This window comes from Brassica napus, chromosome A2 (assembly GCF_020379485.1).
Source record: "Brassica napus cultivar Da-Ae chromosome A2, Da-Ae, whole genome shotgun sequence".
NCBI classification, from domain to species: Eukaryota; Viridiplantae; Streptophyta; class Magnoliopsida; order Brassicales; family Brassicaceae; genus Brassica; species Brassica napus.
The window spans coordinates 2,192,609-2,214,053 of NC_063435.1; the positions used below are offsets into that span (position 1 = coordinate 2,192,609).

A 21,445-nucleotide genomic window follows, 5' to 3' on the forward strand; every position below is an offset into this window, starting at 1 on the left:
TCTAAGGAATTAGTAAAACAATTTCGAATTATGTTTAAACGAACTCAAACCCATATCTTTCGCGGGAAAAAGCCCAAGCCCATGTATTGAGCCCATTATGCCAAACAATGTCTGTATCTCTCAAGTCTCAATCTCTCTTCACCAACCTCCAAAAGCTTGGCTTCATTTCTAGAACACACTCATATCGTCGCCTGATTCGGTGAGTTCTTCAGCGTGTCTCCAATGGAAGGTATAACTTTCTTAAATGATTTCACTTTCCTTTTGCAATTTACAGTCTTACATAAGTCAATACGTGTTTGCCTTCTTCAACAGTTGAATCCTGTAATTTTCTTAGTGTTTTTGTTCTTGTCGGAGTTTGATTGATTCAAACTCTAATCAGAGTGATTTAGAGTATACCCAATTCATAGGAAATTAATTATCTGTGAAAAAATGTTGACTTTTTTTTCTTCAGTAATCCTTTTGATGAATTTAGTATGAAATTTGGAAATAGAAGTAAAATAAGAGCTAATAGAAGTATGAAATTTCCGTATGCTACGGTTTCTTTTTTTTTTTCAGGAAAGGTTTTACAAAAGTTTAATGTAGAACAATGCTGCTACTACCTACAAAATAAGCAGTTTAAGACACGTTACCAAAGACAACCCAACAACCCATACATGTCTGCTTTACTTCCCTGTCCAAGAGGGAACCTCCACTCTTCCATGCGTGCCCACACTACTTTGTCCAAATACCACCAGACTACTACTCCTATTTCCAAGCAAACATCTTTTTACTGCAATGGTCCGTTCTAAACTCTTTATATCAAAGGTTTAGATCATGGAACAATGCTTCAGCTTTGTCACTCGTTCGCTTTTGCCTTTGCTTTATGTCCCTGCATTTGTGTTTCGTGTTTCACTATGTTGCTTGGTAAAGAGTTGTTTTGTGTTTCTTAAATCTCACTTTTTTCTAGTTGAAATGGGTTTCTTACTTTGGATCCTTCTTTTTCAGCTTCTTTGTCAAGTGCAACTGTGCCATCTCTTGACAAAACTGATTTTCTGAAGCTTCAGAACGGCAGGTAAACCCCCATGCATCACTTACTCAGCTAACCATCATTACGAATATTCTCTGTTCAACGACATGTAGAGAGTATGTATTGGAATCATGGAATGGTTTCATGTTGACTCACGCTATGTTTCGTTGCCCTTCTCTCCAGCGATATTCGGGGTGTGGCAGTCCCTGGGGTTGAGGGGGAACCTGTAAGCCTTCCTGAACCAGTGACTGAAGCCATAGCTGCTGCGTTTGGGCAATGGCTGTTACACAAGAAGAATGCTGGATCCCAGAAGCTGAGAGTATCCGTTGGCCATGACTCTCGCATATCTGCACCAACCTTGCTGGTATGTATCTGGTTCCTTGATTTATTAGATGTTTTCCATGTGGCAATACTCGAGCCTTTAAGTTACTTTACCTCTAAGCGATTAGTCTACTTTTTTAGCCCAATGCGTTTTTTTTTTCATTTCTGGAAACACTCTCTCTTTATGCAATGAGAAAAGTAATTTGTCCATTGCAATTCCATTGTATATATTGTAGGAAGCGGTTTCTCGAGGTCTCGGTGTTTCTGGAGTAGATGTTGTTCAGTTCGGGTGAGTGATGATTACCCTTTATCTTCGGAACTATTCATCGTACTATAACAGCCACATATTACAAAAGTTATATTCCCACTTTTTACATGGAAGCTATTGAACATTCAATAATTCTTTGATTGTAGTGCTGCTGGCTCAGAAAATTGTTTGAATCACGTTTCATATATAACTTATCAAGGCATAACTCTTGAACATCGGTTATGGTTTGCTTTGCAGATTAGCATCAACACCAGCGATGTTTAATAGCACATTGACTGAAGATGAATCATTCTTGTGCCCTGCTGATGGGGCTATCATGATAACAGGTCTTCTTATTGATCTCGGTTCCCATGTAGTTATTTTTCTTAGTAGTAGTCATCACGTTGTGATACTTTTCCATCTTGTACTTCATATGGTATTACGCTTTTATTTTGAGCAGCAAGCCATCTTCCTTACAACAGGAACGGTTTCAAGTTCTTCACCAGTGAAGGAGGGCTAGGGAAGGTTGATATCAAAAACATTCTGGAGCGAGCTGCAGATATCTACCAGAACCTTTCTGATGAAAATCATACGAAATCACAAAGAGAAGTTTCTATTAAAAAGGTTGACTACATGGCAGTATACACCTCTGGTCTTGTGAATGCAGTTCGAAAAGCAGCAGGAGGTTTAGGTATTACTTCTTGTAGCATAATCAATAAAGATTGAAACTCCCATTTATCTGCTGCTAATCTATGGCGTTTCTGAATCTTAGAGAAGCCTCTAGAGGGATTCCACATAGTTGTTGATGCTGGAAATGGAGCTGGAGGATTCTTTGCTGTAAGTCAAGTATAGTTTATAGGATTCGAAACTTAATTATCAGTTCAAGCAGTTTTGAGATCCTTTCTTCATCTGCTACATGACAGGCCAAGGTGCTTGAGCCTTTAGGAGCAATTACTTCCGGCAGTCAATTTCTTGAACCAGATGGTATGAGTATATCTTGGCCTACCTCCTATCTTTGATTAATATCTGAATCAAATAAACCTTCTGGATAACAGGTATGTTTCCAAATCATATCCCTAACCCGGAAGATAAGACTGCGATGCAAGCTATAACCAAGGCTGTTCTTGATAACAAGGCTGATTTGGGTATCATCTTTGATACTGATGTTGATAGGTATATTAACTCCACCTATCTACTGTCACGTTGGAGAAATTGTTATATTTAAACATTTTTTTTCTGAAAGGTCCGCTGCTGTGGATTCATCTGGCCGTGAGTTCAACCGTAATCGTCTTATTGCCTTGCTTTCAGCAATTGTTCTAGAGGAAGTAAGAGATATATGCTCTAACCATTTCACCATATTAACAATTTTTTTTAGTGTCCTGATGTTCTGTCCATACAGCACCCTGGCACAACTATTGTTACAGACAGTGTTACTTCCGACGGTTTAACCTCATTCATTGAGAAGAAGCTCGGTATGCCAACAACTTACTACAGTTGCTGTTTTATTTTTCTGTATTAGTTTCCACTGAACAAAAATTGTTTTAGGCGGAAAGCATCACAGGTTCAAAAGAGGATACAAGAATGTCATTGATGAAGCTATTCGCTTGGTAATAAATCTAAATGATCATATATCTTTCTGACACAGTTGATGTTTTTTATCTGCTATAGTGAGTTGTAATGTGATGGCAGAACTCTACTGGAGAAGAAACACATCTGGCTATAGAAACCAGTGGCCATGGAGCTTTGAAAGAGAATCATTGGCTCGATGATGGAGCCTATCTCATGGTTAGCTTGTCTTCTCAGTTACATAATTGATTGCTATGTATAAGACAATAAAAAAAAGTTTGGCATTTGCAGGTAAAAATATTGAATAAACTGGCTTCAGCCAGAGCTGCTGGTGAAGGAAGTGGCAGCAAAGTCTTAACAGATCTTGTTGAAGGTCTTGATGAGCCCAAAGTGGCTTTGGAACTGAGGCTTAAAATCGATAAGAATCACTCCGACCTTGAAGGAAGGTATATGATTCTTGATGACTTTCACTTCAGTTCTTGACAATTTTTTTTTTTGGTTTGTTGCATTTCACTAACCACTGAAGATTGTAGAGATTTTCGGGAGTATGGAGAGACGGTCCTGCAACAAGTTTCGAACTCAATAGAAACAAATCCAAATCTTAAAAAGGCTTCAGTTAACTATGAAGGGGTGAGTTGCTAGATTGTTCTCTCTGTTCCTAAACATATGCCTCCACTGCATAGTTTAACAGTAAACATTTCCTGTTGTAGATCCGTGTTTCGGGCTTTGGTGGATGGTTTCTTCTCAGACTTTCTCTCCACGACCCTGTTCTTCCTCTTAACATTGAGGTAAAAACAGATACGTATAAGAAGCTTGGCTTCATAGTTTCTGATGCAGTGAAGGAGTTCAATATGTATAAACAATTTTTTGGAACGTGCAGGCGCAGAGTGAGGATGATGCTGTGAAGTTAGGCCTTGTGGTTGCTAATGCAGTGAAGGAGTTCAATGCTTTGGACACCTCTGCTTTGTCCAGTCTCACTCACTCTTAAATTGGTTTTACGTGGATCTGTGATCCTGTGGAATCTTCTTGTCCTTTTTTTCTTTTTTCTTAAAAGGAACTAAACAAAGTTATATTCTCTGTTTGTTAAAAAATGTCATTCTAGCATATTTTTTTCTTGTTTCAAAATAAGAGCTCTTTTTTTTTTTAACACAAATTACTTTTATTCAAACTCAACTCTTTCGGTTACAATAAAAAGAGGGAATGGACCATCCTCTTTGATTCAAAAGATAAAATACAATAACACAAGTAGATAAACAAGATAGTTCTTCATGAGAAGATGACAGTGAATTCAAGACGAAACTCGAATGCGTCGATAAAGCTTTCACAACAAAGTCGGACAGCTGAGAAATAGTCATATAAAGAGGTAACGTTAGCACCCAATCCGCACTTCGGAATATCGTCGAAACGAAATCCGTTGCAACTTCAGACCCCGAACGAGCCGCTACACAAGATAGCAAAACGGTTATAAATATGGATGAACACTTCCATTTAATGTTTGGAAGGGAAACACTCCTTAACAAGGAGGTAGTGGATGAAAAAGTTCGCTTCTCCAAGCAGAAGTATGCTAGGGGTGATGAAGGCGACCCCGGTGAACCCATCGGTGACTGAGCAAACATTAAACTCTTCGTATAAGAGAGATAAGGTGATCCCGCTTCGGTAAATAACCCAGAGAACCCATCAATAATCTCAAAATAAGAGTTCATTCTGCATTCTTGATGAAATTTTCCATACATAAATTCTTTATTTCCTTTTAACTAACCAATAAATGTTTATTTATGTAAGCTGAAATGAGAAACTGTAGTTTATTTTTTTTTATTTCATTCTAAGCACAATATATCTTAAGTTATATATAATTTTACCAAAATATACTTACATATCTAAGACAATAGCCAACATAAATGTAAATAAGAAAAGTAATAAAAAAATTAATATATTTAAAATAAAAATATCATAGTTGAATTCAAAGAAATAGATTGAATCCAATATGTCCAAATGATAACTAAATCGACTGTAAAAACAACGAAACCGATTCAATATAAATATCTAAAAGCATATGTACAATTAAAGTAATATAATATTATTAATATAAATTATAAATTAATTTAAAACTAAAAGTAAATATCAATCAATTATTATAATGTATTTACTTTATAAATATGTTGTCCGTCCATGAGCACGGGAAAATCACCTAGTATATATATATATATATAACGTAAGAAAACCTTAGTGTATGTGAAATAGAAACTTTACTAATTTTTAATATTATTAAAAACCTTAGACTACATTAATTTATAGGGCGGATGGATGTGATATAGATATCAGAAAAAAAACTATATTTTGCAGTGTAACGATAAATCGTCGCTTTTCTCTCATGTAGTAGACTCTAAGGTTCTAAGTTGGATGGTTAGACCATCCTCTTAAAATCATCTTAATAAGACATTATAGCTTTTGATGTAGAAAAAGAAGAACACAGGCTTCACAACCATGATCCAATATAACACTGCATATTTTACCTGAATTCAAACTTTACAAAACTTGCCATCTCAATGGTTTGGGAGGATAATTAAAGGAATCCAAATTCACAAAGACCAAAAGGCACCTCAGCTCACAAAATGCATTAGTTTCAACAATGAACTTCAACTTGGATGAAGAACCAATTACTTTTTTTTAGGGAATACCGGAACAAGGCTTCCGGTTAGCCATAGGAGAAACAGTGTTGACGAATACTAATCTCAAATCATGAAAAATACTAATCTCAAATCAAAGTAATCAAACTGCAACGGTTGCACGTCTCAGTTTGTGTGTATATTTTATCTGAGATCCAGTAAGATCTTTATTGTTGAACCTTAGTATACAAAATATATGAAAAAAACTTAATTAAAAGTGAAATAGAAAATGTACAACTTTTTAAATATATGAAAAAACTTAATTAGGAGTAAAATATAAAATGTAATTTTTAAATATATGAAAAAAACTTAATTAAGAGTGAAATAGGAAATGCACAAAATTTTAAATATATGAAAAACTTAACTAAGAGCGAAATAGAAAGTTTAAAAAATTTAAATATATGAAAAAATTAGTTAAGAGTGAAATATAATATGTACAATTTTTTAAATATGTGATAAAACTTAATTAAGATTGAAATAGAAGATGTACAGATTTTTCAATATATGAAGAAAAAAAAACTTAGTTAAGAGTGAATAGAAAATGTACAAAATTTTATATATATGAAGGAAAAAAATCAATTAAGATTGAAATAGAAAATGTACAAAATTTAAAAAGTATGAAAAATCTTAAAACTATAATTTATAAAAAAAAAATAGCGTACCTTTTATTTGATTTTAAACCAGAAACCGAGTTATCCAAACCAAACCGAATGGAAGTGGGAAGCCCATTTAACGATGATGCGGCCCTGCTGCGTCTCTATTAAAACAATATCAAAGAGGAAAGAAGATGTAGAGAGAGAGAACTAGGGTTTCCAGACCATGAGTCTCCATCTTTGCGACAACGTTGTTCCTTTGGATCTGCAGATCAAAATTCTTAGCCTCCTGCCTTCAAAATCCCTAGCTAGGTTTATGACCGTATCTAAATCATGGCAAGAAATCATCAGCAGCAAGAGTTTCATCAGATCGCGATCCTTGACTCATCCTTTGCGTTTCCTCCTCGCTTTATACAATACAGATTACGAAACTGATCACATAAGTTACAGCTTCTTCTCTTCTTCGTCGTCATCATCATCGATACCAACCACTTTTCTATCCAGAGTAACTTTTCCTCTCCGTGAAACCTATTACCCTACTTATTACGTTAATGGTTTGCTGAACATAGGAGAGATCATATGTAACCCTTGCACCGGAAAGACCGTATATTTACCAGAGAATATTGTCTGCGGAAGAACAGGCACAGCCCAGCGCTTTTTCGGATATGATCCTGTCAATAACCAGTACAAAGTATTGTGCCTCACCCCGTATACTGAAGGAGACACAAAAACGAATTACGTTCAGGTATTCACATTGGGAGCTAAGCCTAAAACATGGAGATTTATCGATTGTGACATTCCTCACATAACTTGGTCTAAGGGTCTGTGCATTGATGGCTCTTTGTACTACATTGCCAGCCTGGACAAAGGAATGTGTCTGATGAGATTCGATTTGAACTCTGAGAAGTTTGATATCTTTGCTAGATTATCTAAGAAAATGGATACTTTGTTTTTTCTTGACGAAGGTTCAAAAACATTGATAAATTACCATGGCAAAGTAGCCATGGCCATTCGACCTTCTTATTCAGCGCCTTCGGTTGATTTGTTCGTTTTCCAAGCAGGAAAACAGGATTACAAAGCGAAGTCTTTTGATAATATTCCCCAGCTTCATTTACCTATAAAAGGTGTTATTAATCATATGGGTGACATTGTTTTTGCACCTCTCCATTCCAGAATTGAGGTTAATGTTATCCACCACGATCTCAAGGGAGCTAGTTTTGAGAAGATGAAGTTTGATGTTGACGCAAAGAGTGAAAGGAAATTTAGGTCAAATTATTTCATGGGTTACGTAGAGAGTCTTATGCTGCTGTAATTAAGTTAGAGAGAGTTGTTATTATTTCTTTCGTTTGCTATCGGATGTTGCCATTACAGTTCATGTCTCTTGTCTAAACATGTTATTCTCTTTTGTATGCATACAAATCTTTCCTATATATTCAGTTAAACTCAATATGTTGTTGCTTATAACTTTTGCCTTGCACAATGCAGAAGAGAGTAAAAAGCATGGTCTCCCATGGCTTGTCCAGGCCACTAAAGCATATTTCGACATCACATTATACAATAAGTTCGTTGAAGACTGAGCATGTTTAAAAAAAAAAAGACTGAGCATGTTTGGAGACTTGTGAACATATATACAAAATAAAAAACCTTAATTAAAAGCGAAACAGAAACTTTACTAAATTTATAATATTAATAATAAAAAACCTTAAACTGCGTACATTAGTTTATAGATAGAGTAAATTGGTGTAATATAACTAACTATGAGGAAGAAAGCACCAATTCCACACGGATTCTCTTGCCGAGGGATTCTAGTGAATTGACCATGACTTTCTCTCTCTAAATCCTCCCAATAACTAATTTCTTATTTGCTCTGTTTGGTGGCTGGGGTCCTCTCTTCCGCCTGTCACCATCCCCTTTCTCTATATTTCACTTTCCACCTCCTTCCCTCACTATCTCTTTTATCCACTTTGATATACTTGCTTCTCTGGATCTCCACTAGGTCTCTTCTGTTTCGCCAGCGGTTTTAAACGAGTAACCGAGTGTCGTTACTCTCTTCGTCGTCTCTAGAGGAGCGGTGAATAGCTGGTTTCGTTTGGTTAGCTGAAGGATCCCCTAAAGTTGTTTCTTTCGTTGTACTCTGCCTCTTGGACGCTTGCTTAGCATACCTTCTACGAGGTGTAACTGGAATAGAGAGTATAAACCGTCGCCTACATTTCAAGAGACTACTTGTGTTTCAATGAATGCTTTTGTTTATGACCTTTTGGATCTATAAATATAAACATGTGTGTAAGAATTTTTTTTAATCTTTTTGTGAGGTTTTCTGATAACTTTTTTGTTAGGTTCAAATGAAAGTGGGAAGCCCATTAACAACTTTAATGCGACGTGCTGGCTCTAATAAAAAAATACTAGAGAAAAAAAATTGTAGAGTGAGAGAACTAGGGTTTCCGACCATGAGAAGAAGTCTCCGTCTTTGCAACAAGAGGAAAACAAATGTTGTCCCCTTGGATCTACAGATCGAGATTCTTAACCGCTTACCTGCAAAATCCCTAGTTAGGTTTTTGGTCGTATCCAACTCATGGCAAGAAATCATCCGCAGCAATTCTTTCATCAGATCATTTCCCTTTCGATCATTGACTCAGGCTCAGCCTTTGCGTTTCCTCCTCGCTTTGCACGATAAAGATGACCAAACGGGACGCCTAAGTTGCAGCTTCTTCTCTTCTTCTTCTTCTTCGCTATCGTCGTCCTCAACATCAATATCAACCACTTTTCTATCCAAAATAACATTTCCTCTCCGTTGTCGAGCCTCGTACCGTAGTTATTACGTTAATGGTCTGATGAACATTGGTGAGATCATATGTAACCCTTGCACCGGAAAGACCATATCCTTACCAAGGGATAAAAGACCAGCCTTCTCCACACGCTTTTTCGGATATGATCCTGTCAATAATCAGTACAAAGTCTTGTGCATCACCCCGCATCGACTCTCAACACAGCATGACTTTCAGGTTTTTTTTTTTTAATTGAATGTAAAATTAATTAAACAAAAATAAAAGATTTTTACAGACAATGTTTTTTCTTTACATTTCTCAGGTGTTTTTTTCCATAATTTATGGTCTTGTAGAAAATCAAATTTGTAACCTTTCAGGTATTCACATTGGGAGCAAAACCAAAATCATGGAGATTTATCGATTGTGACATTCCTCACCGTACCTGGTCTAACGGTCTGTGTATAGATGGTTCTGTGTACTACATTGCGTACACGGGCGCAGTAACTATGAGTCTGATGAGATTTGATTTGAACTCTGAGAAGTTTCATATCTTTGCTAGAGTATCTGAAGAAATGAAAGCTTTTTGTTATTTGGAGAACGGTTCAAGAACTTTGATAAACTACCATGGCAAAGTAGCCACAGCTATTCAAACTTCTTATGAGCCACCTACAATTGATTTGTTCATTTTCGAAGCAGGGAAACAGGATTACAAAGAGAAGTCTTTCGATAATCTTCCCCAGCTTCATTTGCGTGTGAAAAGTGTTATTAATCGAGCGGGTGATGACATTATTTTTGCTCCTCACCATTCCAGAAGTGTGGCTACTGTTATCCACCACGATCTCAAGGGAGCTAGTTTTAAGATGATGAAGTTTGAAGTTGACGTTAAGGGAGATTGGTTTACTGAATCAAATTGTTTCGTGGATTACGTAGAGAGTCTTATGCTGCTGTAAGCTAGAGAGAGTTGTTATTATTTCCTTTGTTTGATGTGGGATGTTCCCAGTACATTTCATGGCTCTTGTCTCAACATATTTGTTCTCTCATGTTCGCATTCACTCTTTCCTCTTTTCAAATTTCTATTTATATATGCACTACAAGAAAAAGTTCATATACCGAGGGCACATATTATCGGACAGTCGTCGTATTCCAATAACTCCGGCACACTTCCGAGAACCAAAAATTTGTCGGACTTTGAGCGTCGGAAATCAGTGTATGTCGTCAAGTCCTCGAAAGGTTCCGACTTCCGACAAATACTTAATTTTTCGTAACGTTCTCGGAATTGGTTGTCGGAACTCGATATGTTGTTGCAAATAAGTTTTGCATTGTACAATGCACAAGAGAAGAAAATAAATGGTCTCCAATGGCTTGTCCAGTCCACTAAAACATATATATTTCCACCGTCAAATTACATGTCTGGATCCTGTGAACATATATATATTAAAAAACCTTTGTTAAAGGTGAAAAAACGTTACTAGTATTCAATATTGATGAAACCTTAAACTACATTAATTTATAGAGCGAATTGGTGTAATATACACCTATCATGAAGAAAGAAGCACTCCCACGCAACTATAGAAGCAGGATATGTTGAGTCAGGATCAATCACTTAATTCATCTTTACTATAACTTCTTTTTGAATTGAAACGTGCATCCTTAACATCTTTCTATTCTTAGGTGCAAAGTAGTCTTAACCGAAATTAGGATTTTGGTTCTTAGAGAAGGATTCAAGAAAACTTTTAAAAGAAGTGTTTTTTTTAAAAAGAAAAAGTTATATATAGAACTATAGAGTATTTTGTATATGATAGACCCAAATCGAAATGAAAGTGGGAAGCCCATTAGCCAATGCCGCACTGCTACCTCTGTTAAAAGTTAAAACAATTTCAAGAGGATTCACAAAGAGAGAACTAGGGTTTCCGACCATGATCAGAAGAAGTCTCCGTCTTTACAACAAGAGGAAAACCAACGTTGTTCCACTGGATCTACAGATCGAGATTCTTAACCGGTTGCCTTTGAAATCCGTAGTTAGGTTTATGCTCGTATCTAAATCTTGGCGAGAAATCATCCTCAGCAAGAGTTTCAACGTATCGTTTCCCTTACGATCCTTGACTCAGCCTTTGCGTTTCCTACTCGCTTTACAGGATAGACATTAACTGAACAAATAAGTTACAGCTTCTTCTCTTCATCTTCGCTATCCTCGTCATCAGCATCAATACCAACCACTTTTCTATCCAAAATATCATTTCCTCTCTGTCGAGCCTCGTACCCTAGTTATTACGTCAATGGTCTGATGAACATGGGTGAGATCATATGTAACCCTTGCACTGGAAAGACCATATCTTTACCAAGGCTGAAAATACCAGGGAGAGCCAGACGCTTTTTCGGATATGATCCTGTCAATAATCAGTACAAAGTATTGTGCATCACCCCGAATCCTGCGGGACACTCAACACAGGATTAGTTTCAGGTATTTTTTTTTATTGAATGTAAAATTAATCAAAAAATTTTTTTTTTACAGCCAATGTTTTTTATATGTACATTTCTCAGGTATATTTTTCCATAATTTATGGTCTTGTAGAAAACCAAATTTGTAACCTTTCAGGTATTCACATTGGGAGCTAAACAAAAATCATGGAGATTAATCGATTGTGACATTCCTCACATAGCTTGGTCTTACGGTCTATATATAGATGGTTCTGTGTACTACATTGCGTACGCGGGTGCGGGCACAGGAGCGATGAGTCTGATGAGATTCGATTTGAACTCTGAGAAGTTTAATATCTTTGCTAGAGTATCTGAGGATACCAGATCTTTGTATCATGAGAACAACGGCTCTAAAACTTTGATAAACTACCATGGCAGAGTAGCCGTAGCCATTCCATCTCCTCTCTTAGTGCCTTCCATTGATTTGCTTATTTTCGAAGCAGGAAAACAGGATTACAAAGAGAAGTCTATAGATAATCTTCCCCAGCTTCATTTACGTATGAAAGGTGTTATTAATCATACGGGTGATAACATTATATATGCACCTCACCGTTCCAGAAGTGAGGCTATTCTTATCCACCACGATCTCAAGGGAGCTAATTTTAAGACGATGAAGTTTGAAGTTGACGTTAAGCATGATTGGTTTTGTGAATCAATATTTTTCGTGGGTTACGTAGAGAGTCTTATGCTGCTGTAAGCTAGAGAGAGTTATTATTTCCTTCGTTTGATGTGGGATGTTGCCACTACAGTTCATGTCTCTTATCTCAACATGTTGTTCTTTTTTGGTTGCTTTCACTCTTTCCTCTTATTCAATTAAACTATTTTTAATCCCAGATGCTGTTTTTCTATATGTCACACCTGTGCTATGAACACAACTTTTGAATCGGATTTTCTACAACTAGACAATCTACCTTAAGAAAGAAGATGAAGACTGGTTATTCATTTGCCGAAATGGAAGAATTTCTCCATTTACGTTTTCAGTTTACTTATTGCTCAATATTTTTTATATCCTGTTCTTTGAAAGTTTGAACCGATAGCCTTGCAAAAAGTACCAAACTCACAGTATTAGAGCAAGAGCATTAGAGGTTTAAGAAGGAGGTTCACACGTTTTACGAGAAAAAAAAATATTAAAAAAAGCAAAAGTGATGAACTCGCCCTTTCTCACCTCTTCTGCATGATACCCACTCTCCTAAAGTTCATCACTGTAGTGCGGGCTCCACGACACGTGGCGGCCTGCGATTGGTCAATTTTTTTTTTTTAAAAAAAAAAAAAATCAAAATGAAAAAAATAAAAAATTTAATAATAAAAAATTAAGAAGATGAATTGGGTTCACTGATGTTCATGCTCTTATTTTCTTCCATGTACTCTCAGATTCTAAGTTGGATGGTTAGAAATAGAATCATCTTAATAAAAAATGATTTTTTTAATGAAGAAAAAAATAACATATATAGGCTTTCACAGCCATGTTCCAATATAGTACTCTGCATTTACCTGAATGAAAAGTTAAAAAAAAACTTGAAGAAAATGCATAGTTTCAACAATAAACTTCAAAATGGATGAAGAACCAATTACACACAAAAAAATAACCCATTGATGAAGAATGCTTATCACAAATCAAACTGCACCCGGTGATACATCATCTCAGCATCTGTGTATATTTTATGTTTATCTCAGATCCAGTAAAATCCTTATTGCTGAACCTAGTATACAAAATATAAAAGAAAGACTTAATTAAGGGTGGAAATGTGAAATAGAAAATATACTAAACTTTTTAATATGTGAAAAATCCGAAACTACATTAATTAAAAACTAGAGTACTTTTTATTTGATTGTAAAACAAAAACCGAGTTATCCATCGATGAACAACGCATTCATGATTCTCACCCGAAACCCATAACCATGTGTCATCAGCTTTAATGGCAGAAGCCATAGCAGTTCATCGTGCGGTATCCCTTGCCGTATATTCAAACATTTCGGTTCTATCTGATTCCTTATCCCTCATCAAGCTATGGAAGACGGGAGGGTACCAAACTGAACTATTCGGTATCATATTTGATATCTATCACTTTATTTCTTTCTTTGATGTAATTTCCTTTGATTTTATTTCTCGAAACTTTAATGCTGAAGCTGATTCTGTGGCAAAATCAGCTCTAGCTGTATCTGTATTAAACTCCAACCTTGGAGTGTAGAGTCCTTTTTGAGAAAAGCAAGTTTAGTTTGGTCAAAAAAATAATAATCATACGGGTGGCATTATTTTTGCACCTTGCTATATCTAGCAGTGAGGTTTATGTTATTTACCACGATCCCAAGGGAGCTAGTTATAAGAAGATGGAGATTGAAGTTGACTCAAAGCATGAGCCTCGAGTTCGAGCTTTTTTCATAACAAATGGGTTTAGTGTATCAAATTGTTTCATGGGTTACGTAGAGAGTCTCATGCTGATTTAAGCTAGGTAGAGTTATTATTTCCTTCGGTTATTGTGAGATGTTGCCATTATAGTTTATGTCTCTTGTCTCAACAAGTGATATCTCTTTTGGTTGCATCCAATCTTAAGCTATATATATATATATATATATCAGATAACTGCATGCATTTGATACCATTTTGGATGGAGCAGTGCCTATCTAATGTTTTGGATTCTGTAAGCAAATTTATAACATCATGTATTTTATGTTTTTATCTAATATTATAGGTATATATAAGTCACATTAATTTTATAAACTAATTTAATTTCATTAATAATTAGTGAGGGTGAGAATCATGAATGCGTTGTTCATCAATGGAGGAAGAATTAGATAAGTATGTGGAGAGAAATGAAGAGGAAATTTGGTTACCTCACTGCTTCTTCTTCTTCTTCATCTGATACTTGCACACCTTGTGGTATCAAGAAGAAGAAGAAGATGGAGCTTCATCGTTACTACAAATAAATAAATAAAATAAATCACTGCACTGTTCTGTTTCTGACATTGGAGAAGATATATATGTTCTGATTTTGGTTACAGATTGTTTGTTTAATTCATCAATTCATAAGTACAACAAAAGTAAAGCTACAATAAATAAAATTCTCCTATGGATCTTTCACATGGTATTATGGTTCTTACTCAAAGAACAACGTTCCTTGTCTAACACGTCAATAACAGAGATCTTTTTCAAAGCCTCTCCTCTCAGTTCAATTTTAACATCAGTTCCTGATGATCATTCAGTATCGAATCATTTGTTCCCGACTGATAATCTCAATGGAGTTCTATCGCAATCCTCATCATCGTGGCTTCTTCTTGAACTTAATCTACCATTTTCTTGTTCTTGTTCTTGTTCTACAACCACATTCCCGAGCTGCACGTGCCTCTCACCTTCCATCGGCTCGACCGCAGCCACGGGATCTGAAGCTGACGTGGCGTTTTCCGTGATGCTCTTGCTGTTCTTCTCCACGCCTTTCTCCGGATCGAAACTGGTGACGCTTTTGCTTACGGAGACGGTGCAGGGCTTGAGGACGCAGGAGTAAAGGTAAGCCAAGAACCAGAAGAGCCAAGGGATACCAGCGAAGAACATACCCGCTGGTAGAAAGAGAGGGTTCGGATCAGGGAGGAGGAGGTAAAGTCCGAGAAGGACTCCTCCTGAGAGGATACATGATAGAAAAAGAAGAGTGACGATGTATATTCTTGGATCGCCTCTTCTCTGCTCCATTCGATTTCTGAAACACAAGAAAGATCGTGTTCTTTTGTATGTTTTTGATTGTTTCTTTTTCTGTTTATCTGTTTGTTTCTTTCTTCTGTTGGGACAATTGTGAACGAAAAAGTGGGTGTAACAGAAAACTGAAAGACCGCCAAGTGCGGACTTGGTTTTATTTATTTATTTGCATTTTTTCTCTCTAAATTACCATGAAAAAACTGGAAACAGAAATGTAAAACTTACTTTTTATCTTAACAAACTAACAAGTTTTTTTTGCATGTAGAACAACTCTAATGCTGGTAATATACCATACGACCACGTAAAAATAAGACTATAGGGTAGATACACATGGTTATCGACTTTTCGTGCTCTCAATCAAGATGCGACTAACGTTCACGATGTCTAATACATGATCTCCACTTTACAAAAAAAAAACGTTATCTAATACAGAAAGTATTGGGCATTTTTTCATCTCTAGCCACGACCGTTCTCTTTCCACTTATTCACACATGGAAATGAGACAAACACGTGTTCTTTAAAATTTCAGAACTATTGACCATCTAATGGCTAATTGACATATACACACTTGCCAGAATGTAAAATCAACGTAAAGTTGAGAAGGATAATGAAATGTTTAATGAATATAACCGAATTGTGTTACAGCACTAGTTACAACAATTCTCATCTTGATAATGCTATGATTCTCACATGTTGATTTATGATCAGTTATATGCCAACCACAGTTTTCATATTAAGAATTGTTTGCAATTATTTTTTTCATTTTGCATACCTGATTACTGAGTAGAAGGATCATTAAAGCATTATCATCAATCAGTTTCTAAACACATTTTTTATATATCTGGAAGACTGGAAGTAATTGAATTATATAATTAAATTTTAATTTTGTAAATATAGTTATTCCATTTAATTTAAAATCTTCACACTTTTCAAATAACCCTTCACATTTTTATAGTTTTAAAAGAAAAATCGAGACTACATTTTTCACTTTTTCTTCTTACTTTTAATTTTTTTTAATAAAAGTTTTTTTAGAAATTACAAATTAGAATGCACTAGCTCCATGAATGTAAAGCCCATAGAAGCCCATTTGATAAGTCGGGAATAGACCGGTTCAGTTTAACTCTCGATAATTCCGCAGCTGGTTAAGGCAAAACCGTTCTTCTTAATCGGAGCGAATTAGCGACTGCGATCGGAGAAGAAGAAGGAGAGGGCCATGGGAATCTCCCGAGCTCGCTCAAGCACCGTTTGTATTCTTCTGTTACTCTCGCTGAGCTTATTCCCCTGTGCTTTCTCTAAATCTCCTCGTCCCATATCCGTAAGTCTCTGTGTTCGAAACTCAGTCTAAGCTTCGTTAGAGTATGCTAAAAAGGCTGACTCTGTGGGATAAATCAATATTTGTAGGATGTGGAGATCAGGGAGAAGAAGAACCAATGCTATGCTGATATAGATAGGTGAATTTAGCTTTGATTCTTGCTAAAGTCTTTTTTTAATTAAGATATCAAGAACCATTATTGTAGGATAATTTGCTAAGCTTGTTACCCTCAAAGCAAAGCTTTTACAATGGTTTATCAAATTATTAGCTCATTTTTGTTTTGTGGAAAACGAAAACAGTGGGCTATGGGGTTGGCAATGCAAAGCTTCTGCTATTGCTAAAGAGAATTGTGCGCTGCGATGCCTTTCTCCGGTTTGCTATGAGCTCATCTATGAGAGTGATCCAGTAAGCAGTGTACAACGATGATTCTGTAAATGATGCTTCCTTTTTGATGCATTTTGTGTTCTTTTGTTGAGCAGCTTGAGGAAGGTGAGAAAGATTTGATTAGGAGCCAAGAGTACAAATATTGTATGTACAAGTAAGTTCTAAAACATCATTACATATCTCTTTCTCATTGGTTATAGTGTAGGAAGGACGAAACATGATGAGTGAATATATTAAGTTTGTTTGTTCAGTCAATCCACATGAATAATCCATCTATACTGATCTGTTTTTGCAGGTCTTCGCTCGGGGAGAGCCTAGATGGTGTTCGTGGCAGCTTTTTATAGAACCAAAGGCAACACAAGAGTTTCTTTATTTGTGCTCTCTTCCATGTTTGTAAGACTTCGATTTGTTTCAAACGCTAATAATGTGAAAGTTAAAATTGCTGTTTTTGTATCTTATAGTAGCATTCTGCGTAAATGTATGATTTTGTAGCTTATAGTATCCACAGTTGTGTAGCTTTACACTAACTAGGCAACACACGAGCAGTAGAAGCGATGAAGAACCTCACTTTTAGATTTGATTCGATTTGTTTAAACAAACTTGGCAACACATGAGAGAAAGAGGTAAAAGCTGTTGTGATCAAAACACACTCCTAAAGTGATTTCTAAGAAGTAAACAGAATATATGTTCAAGTAATCATCCGTGACAGTTACAGTCGCTCCCCTTGCTCACGAGCAATAGAAGCCGAGAGGATTCCAAGGTCTCGATTGAGAACAGTTAATGCGGCTTCACACTCGGACACAATTCTAGTTACAGAAGACGGCTCTCCAGCTACTGTTCCCGATGATCCAATCGACAGTGCTGCATGCGAGTCTCTTAGGTTCTTCAAGTTCCCTAGGAACTGTCACCAAACAACAACACACAGCTCATTTCTTTTCAACTTGGGAGAGCTACTCAATTTTGATAGAAGGAGACATCAAGGATTCAAGGGTTACCTTCAGAAGCATATTGTATGCCTCCAGTAAACGGTTCGCAGCAGGACCAAACCCATGGAGCTGAGGCACTTCCATCATGTGAGTCCATGGACGGATCTCCTGCAGGTAAGGATACAACAGTTCATTTTCCAATTTCAGGAAAAGCCAAGTCAAATCATAGCAGATTTTTTTTATATGTGCAGTATAAGAAACTTCTGTACTCTTGACATTTTAGTGTCAGCTTATCTAGGTTGATAGGGAGAGATCACGAAAACACAGTACCTTTGTGTAGATTGTGTTGAACGCTCTAGCAGTTTCAAGAAACGATTCCAAACGAGCCCTTAGTTCAGATTCCACTTCTGCATATTCTTCGTCCGGGTTGTAGGCATGCTAAAAAAAGAAAAGACATGTTTTTTCTTATACAATCTGGATCTTATGTCAACATATATTTGAATCCAGCATTATATTCAATGGAGGACAACAACAACAACATGACTGTTGCCTCCTATTAACAAGTCAACATGACTGTTTCGACTCTGATGAAACAGCATATTGGTCTAGGGAGTCATGCCGTTCACAGCTAATACAAAAAATTTCGATATGGAGCAACCAAAACGCACCTTTGCAGCCAAATCATCGACTTTTTGCTGAAGATTAGAGAGAATCTTGGCCTGTTCTGAAAGTTTTGTCTCCAGTTCTGAAACATCTGGTCTGCAAATAACATTGATTAAGGTGCATAATGTCACTACATCTGCTAATATATGAAACCTCTGAGACCAGCTAGATCTGAAAGCATAATTCAAGGATGATTTTGAAAACATGGGTCAAGGGATATAACTAATTGGCTCCAAACAATAAAACATTGGTAAAGCCATCTAACAGGACTCATAGTAGTTCATACGTTAGTTTATATCTTCAGTTCCTCTGAGGCAAACACACAATAACTAAATAACTACAAAGGGAACTATAAGTTGGAGATACAATAGTTCTTACAAAGGATATATTGACTGGATCTGCACATCAGCAGGGAACAGTTTGCATTCCTCAGAAAAAATCAGAGACTGTCTCTCTGCAATAGCATCAATGAGCTGAATATCTTTCGCAACCTGCTCATCAATACTGAAGAATAAGCAGAATCATTTGTTATGCCCGAATCAGGATCAAGAAAGACTAAAAAAATTGCAGACAGACATAGTAATATGAACAACCTCCATTCAGGATTATCAGAGAAGAGGCTTGCCTCCACTAAATCAACAATATTGCGAAGCATTTCCATTCGATCTTCATAGGTTCCATGTCCCTTAAAACAATGATAAGGCATTATGATCGCATCTTGAAAAAGTTTAGATTTACAAAACAAAAGAAAAGTTCATTGGTGGATAACTTAAACAATGCCTGGACTTTGACAAATCATGGAACTCACACAAACATAGTAAAATGCCCCCAACAAGTTAAGATATACAAAGAGAGTGTAAGTAACCATTTAAAAAGAAGCAGCTTACTTGAATGGCTTCTATATCTACTGTTGGTGTGAAGCCCAGAAACTTTGCTATCTCTGCCAAATCTGAAAACAAGAAGAAGCTCACATAAACAAACTCTTCCTAGGAGAAACGAAATACCAATGGAAGCAAGCACCATAGTCTATAGTAGCTCAAGAGATAACTGAAAGGCATACACTGAATACGAACAGTTTCTTCATCACGAACTCCAGCATCTCCCTGAAGATTTTGCTGAGAGAAAGGAGACTTATCACCTAACAACCTCCAAGAAACCAAAAACAAAAAAAAGAACAATACTTTCACTCTGTTCGCAAAAAAAAGAAGCTAACTTTCGAGTTTGATTGACTTTAAAATCTAGAGACTGTTCCGCATTGTTCTGGATTAAGCAGATGCGTAAAGTTGGAAAAGGGAAGAGAGATAATACTTGAAGAAGAGCCATTCGAGAAGAGCATAACGTTCCATCCCGGCGAAGAGGAGAGACTGAGCAGGAGCATTTGCCCTTGGGTAACTCAGTACCGCGAGCTTCTTCTGTATCTCCTCCATCTGCTTCGCCGCCATTTTATACTCTTTCCCGGCGACGGCTTCTACACCGATCGAATCTCGAGATCTGACAGAGACTTGCCTCCTTGGTTTCTCTCCAAACTCAAATATAACCTAATTTACCAAACTGCCCTGGCTTTCATCTCCACCGTATTATTAATGAACTAGATATTGACCCGCCCTCGAGAGTGCGGGTATATGTTTTGTTTTTAAATTTTTTTGTCTAATATAATTTATATGGTTGTGTGTTTGTAGAATCATATTTTTGTATGATATGAATTTAATAGAATAGATAATTTTTGTAAGTATATTAAATAAATCAAGTTCCATATGTATTTGTGTCTTTCCTTATATCATATATGTATTTTTTTGTAATCATATTTGTGTTTTTATATGTGATCATATATTCATATTATAGACTACATGTAGGGATAAGAGTTCAGGTTCGATTCCGACTATTCAGATATTGGTCTTTAGATGAGAGTTTAAAACCTATTTGGATATTTATAAATTTTAGTTCGGATTCAGTTTGGATCATTACGGGTTCAGTTCAAATATGGATATTCATTTAAATTATGTAAAAATATTAAAATACAAATATACCATAAATTCTATTAATTGTGCGACTGGTTTTTCCGCTACCACCCGCAAACGCTGCTTTTGCGGTTGGTAGCGGTTGTCGGCGGTTTGCAACAATCACTCAAATCGCTCTAAACCGCTTCAACCCGCTCCGAATCTCATAAATTCAAAAGCTGGCTCCAGCTACCGTTTGCGGTTGCGGACGGTTGCGGGAGGATAATTTTTTTCCTTTTTTTAAATCAATATATATACAAAAGTAAAAATGTTTAATAAAAAATTTAAAATTAAAATTATAAAAATATTAAAATATATCTATTATATTTTAATTAATATTATAAAATTTTATAATAAAAAAAAATTCAATAAATTTTCAAAAATTTACGGGTGAAAGTAAAAATATTTAATAAAAAATATTAATTAAAATAAAGAATCCGAGTAATAGTTGGGATTATGTTAGGAAAAATGAAATACATGAACTTCATCGAAAAAATTGTTGGGATTTGAACAGTAAAAATAATGGTGGTTACATAACAAAAATAAGATATATGGATACATTTACAAAAAGTGGTGGTTGCCGATCATTAGGCACTTTAAGTGGGGGGTTACATAATATATATATATATTTCATTGCAGTTATATTAAAAAGGTATGTATTATTAAAATTTAAGTTGGACATAACTTTTTATCAATGGGTCACACTGCTGTTTTAATAGAATAGATAACAAAAACATTTTAACCACGGTTGATTTCTTAACTTTAATTTTGGGTAACTTTTGATCAAAAATAAAATAAAAAAAATTTGGGTAACTTTTTGTAATACCATATCTAAT

The 21,445-nt window shown here is 35.9% G+C and overlaps 7 protein-coding genes across 9 annotated transcripts; 5 read left to right on the forward strand and 2 right to left on the reverse strand.

Moving 5' to 3' along the window:
- Positions 1–94: 94 nt before the first annotated feature.
- On the forward strand, positions 95–4,265 carry LOC106354408 (phosphomannomutase/phosphoglucomutase-like). Of its 2 annotated transcripts, XM_048749046.1 has the most exons (18): positions 95–229; positions 556–777; positions 985–1,051; positions 1,190–1,370; positions 1,564–1,616; positions 1,833–1,921; positions 2,035–2,265; positions 2,347–2,411; positions 2,498–2,558; positions 2,630–2,747; positions 2,818–2,899; positions 2,974–3,046; positions 3,120–3,181; positions 3,264–3,359; positions 3,432–3,586; positions 3,674–3,770; positions 3,851–3,928; positions 4,021–4,265. In XM_048749046.1, the coding sequence occupies exons 1-18, from the start codon at positions 223–225 to the stop codon at positions 4,126–4,128; spliced, it is 1,845 nt and encodes a 614-aa protein (XP_048605003.1). In that variant the 5' UTR covers positions 95–222; the 3' UTR covers positions 4,129–4,265. The 2 variants fall into 2 exon arrangements, with proteins under 2 accessions (XP_048605003.1, XP_048605006.1); XM_048749049.1 differs by lacking the exon at positions 556–777 and having other exon boundaries at positions 114–229.
- A 2,360-nt stretch (positions 4,266–6,625) lies between these two features.
- On the forward strand, positions 6,626–7,840 carry LOC106432471 (putative F-box protein At5g15660). Its single transcript, XM_013873311.3, has one exon. The coding sequence runs from the start codon at positions 6,626–6,628 to the stop codon at positions 7,709–7,711; it is 1,086 nt and encodes a 361-aa protein (XP_013728765.2). The 3' UTR covers positions 7,712–7,840.
- Positions 7,841–8,812: 972 nt separating this feature from the next.
- On the forward strand, positions 8,813–10,289 carry LOC106432472 (putative F-box protein At1g31000). Its single transcript, XM_048749065.1, has 2 exons — positions 8,813–9,401; positions 9,518–10,289. The coding sequence occupies exons 1-2, from the start codon at positions 8,847–8,849 to the stop codon at positions 10,112–10,114; spliced, it is 1,152 nt and encodes a 383-aa protein (XP_048605022.1). The 5' UTR covers positions 8,813–8,846; the 3' UTR covers positions 10,115–10,289.
- Positions 10,290–11,047: 758 nt separating this feature from the next.
- LOC106454314 (putative F-box protein At1g26515) lies at positions 11,048–12,528 on the forward strand. The gene is given in 3 exon segments (XM_013896450.3): positions 11,048–11,306; positions 11,309–11,625; positions 11,761–12,528. Coding segments are annotated over 3 exon segments (1,122 nt in total). The 5' UTR covers positions 11,048–11,080; the 3' UTR covers positions 12,340–12,528.
- A 2,023-nt stretch (positions 12,529–14,551) lies between these two features.
- BNAC02G07350D lies at positions 14,552–15,460 on the reverse strand. The gene has a single exon (XM_013896449.3). The coding sequence runs from the start codon at positions 15,322–15,324 to the stop codon at positions 14,851–14,853; it is 474 nt and encodes a 157-aa protein (XP_013751903.2). The 5' UTR covers positions 15,325–15,460; the 3' UTR covers positions 14,552–14,850.
- Positions 15,461–16,438: 978 nt separating this feature from the next.
- BNAC02G07360D lies at positions 16,439–17,470 on the forward strand. 2 transcript variants are annotated; one of them, XM_048749076.1, is made up of 5 exons: positions 16,439–16,642; positions 16,729–16,778; positions 16,939–17,044; positions 17,119–17,177; positions 17,319–17,470. In XM_048749076.1, the coding sequence occupies exons 1-5, from the start codon at positions 16,541–16,543 to the stop codon at positions 17,365–17,367; spliced, it is 366 nt and encodes a 121-aa protein (XP_048605033.1). In that variant the 5' UTR covers positions 16,439–16,540; the 3' UTR covers positions 17,368–17,470. The 2 variants fall into 2 exon arrangements, with proteins under 2 accessions (XP_048605033.1, XP_048605035.1); XM_048749078.1 differs by having other exon boundaries at positions 17,119–17,167.
- Positions 17,471–17,569: 99 nt separating this feature from the next.
- On the reverse strand, positions 17,570–20,178 carry LOC106432525 (AUGMIN subunit 7). The gene is made up of 9 exons (XM_048749073.1): positions 19,921–20,178; positions 19,673–19,758; positions 19,500–19,561; positions 19,206–19,297; positions 18,991–19,116; positions 18,618–18,708; positions 18,280–18,387; positions 18,019–18,117; positions 17,570–17,924 (listed from the first exon to the last, which is right to left on the reverse strand). The coding sequence occupies exons 1-9, from the start codon at positions 20,052–20,054 to the stop codon at positions 17,733–17,735; spliced, it is 990 nt and encodes a 329-aa protein (XP_048605030.1). The 5' UTR covers positions 20,055–20,178; the 3' UTR covers positions 17,570–17,732.
- Positions 20,179–21,445: the final 1,267 nt, after the last annotated feature.